Source organism: Otolemur garnettii, unplaced genomic scaffold (genome assembly GCF_000181295.1).
Source record: "Otolemur garnettii isolate 467f Iridium unplaced genomic scaffold, OtoGar3 scaffold00018, whole genome shotgun sequence".
NCBI lineage: Eukaryota > Metazoa > Chordata > Mammalia > Primates > Galagidae > Otolemur > Otolemur garnettii.
The window spans coordinates 5,988,602-5,989,632 of NW_003852413.1; the positions used below are offsets into that span (position 1 = coordinate 5,988,602).

General features: G+C 50.6%; 1 protein-coding gene across 1 annotated transcript in view; it reads left to right on the plus strand.

The window, feature by feature from the left end:
* The window catches only part of LOC105886643 (fas-binding factor 1-like), a 9,059-nt gene that overhangs the window by 6,092 nt on the left and 1,936 nt on the right, over positions 1-1,031 (plus strand). The window contains exon 7 of the mRNA XM_012802841.1: positions 244-340. Coding sequence (XP_012658295.1) covers positions 244-340 — 97 coding nt within the window. The remainder of the gene's footprint in view (positions 1-243; positions 341-1,031) is intronic.

Genomic DNA, 1,031 nt, shown 5'->3' on the forward strand with positions numbered 1-1,031 from the left:
GAGCCACCTGTTGAGAGTTGTTCTTGCAACAGCACAGCTCACAGGGCTTAGGGAATCTTGGGCCCAGCTAGTGCATCCTCCCAGCTCACTGTGGCCTTGCAGTTGCTCCCTCCAAAGCAGCTTCTCTGCTCATCTCATAGTTGAGCTGCTGGTTCAGCTTTTTTTAGACAAAGAGTTCTGCAGCTGCAAAAGAGTTTAGCTTATCCTGCTCCTGGTCATGATCACAGGCCCCTTAATTCATAGATGAAGATGTCTGGGGTGATGAGGACTTCATCTTTGGAGCCTATCAGCCCACTGTGGTCTCCTCTGAGGGCCGGCAGTCCCGCCGACAGTCAGTCAGGTAAGCAGTCAGTCAGGTAAGCAGTCAGTCAGGCCACAGGGGGCTTGGCCTCTGAGGCAGGATGGTCACTGGGAAGACCAGACCCCTTTAGCCTTCTCCCAGTCCCATCTGACATCTTGCATGGGAAGCCACAGTGTGCAAGACCCTAGGCTCTGCGGGTGCTGGAGGAGGGAGGATTGCCCAGTTCTGCCAGCCTAGACAGAAGGTGGCGATGGCCCCGGAGTCTGCCTTTTCTCCACTTGAGCTGCCAGTGCCCAACCCAGTCTCCAAAGGAGGGGAAGGTGGGCTTGCCCCTACTTGAAGCTAGTGAAAGCTACAAGATGTTATGATATCACTCGGCCCCTGAGGAATGGCCTCACTCAGACCCCATTCCCCAGGAGCACTGCCATGGGACCTGCCATGACAGTCCTCACTGTGTGTTCCTCCCAGTTTGCAACAGAACATTAAATTAGTGATAGAATTTTCTGAATGTGTAGTTTTCTTCCCAGTATATATTTTAAGCTCTGTAGTTTAAAATAACATCAAACCTACATAAGAGTACAAGGAGCTTTTACCCAGCCTTTACCCAGACGCAACAGGTATTCACGTCACACCTCGTCAGTGTTTTCTTTTCTTTTTTTTCTTTGTAGAGACAGAGTTTTACTTTATCACCCTCAGTAGAGTGCTGTGGCATCACAGAGCTTATAGCAAG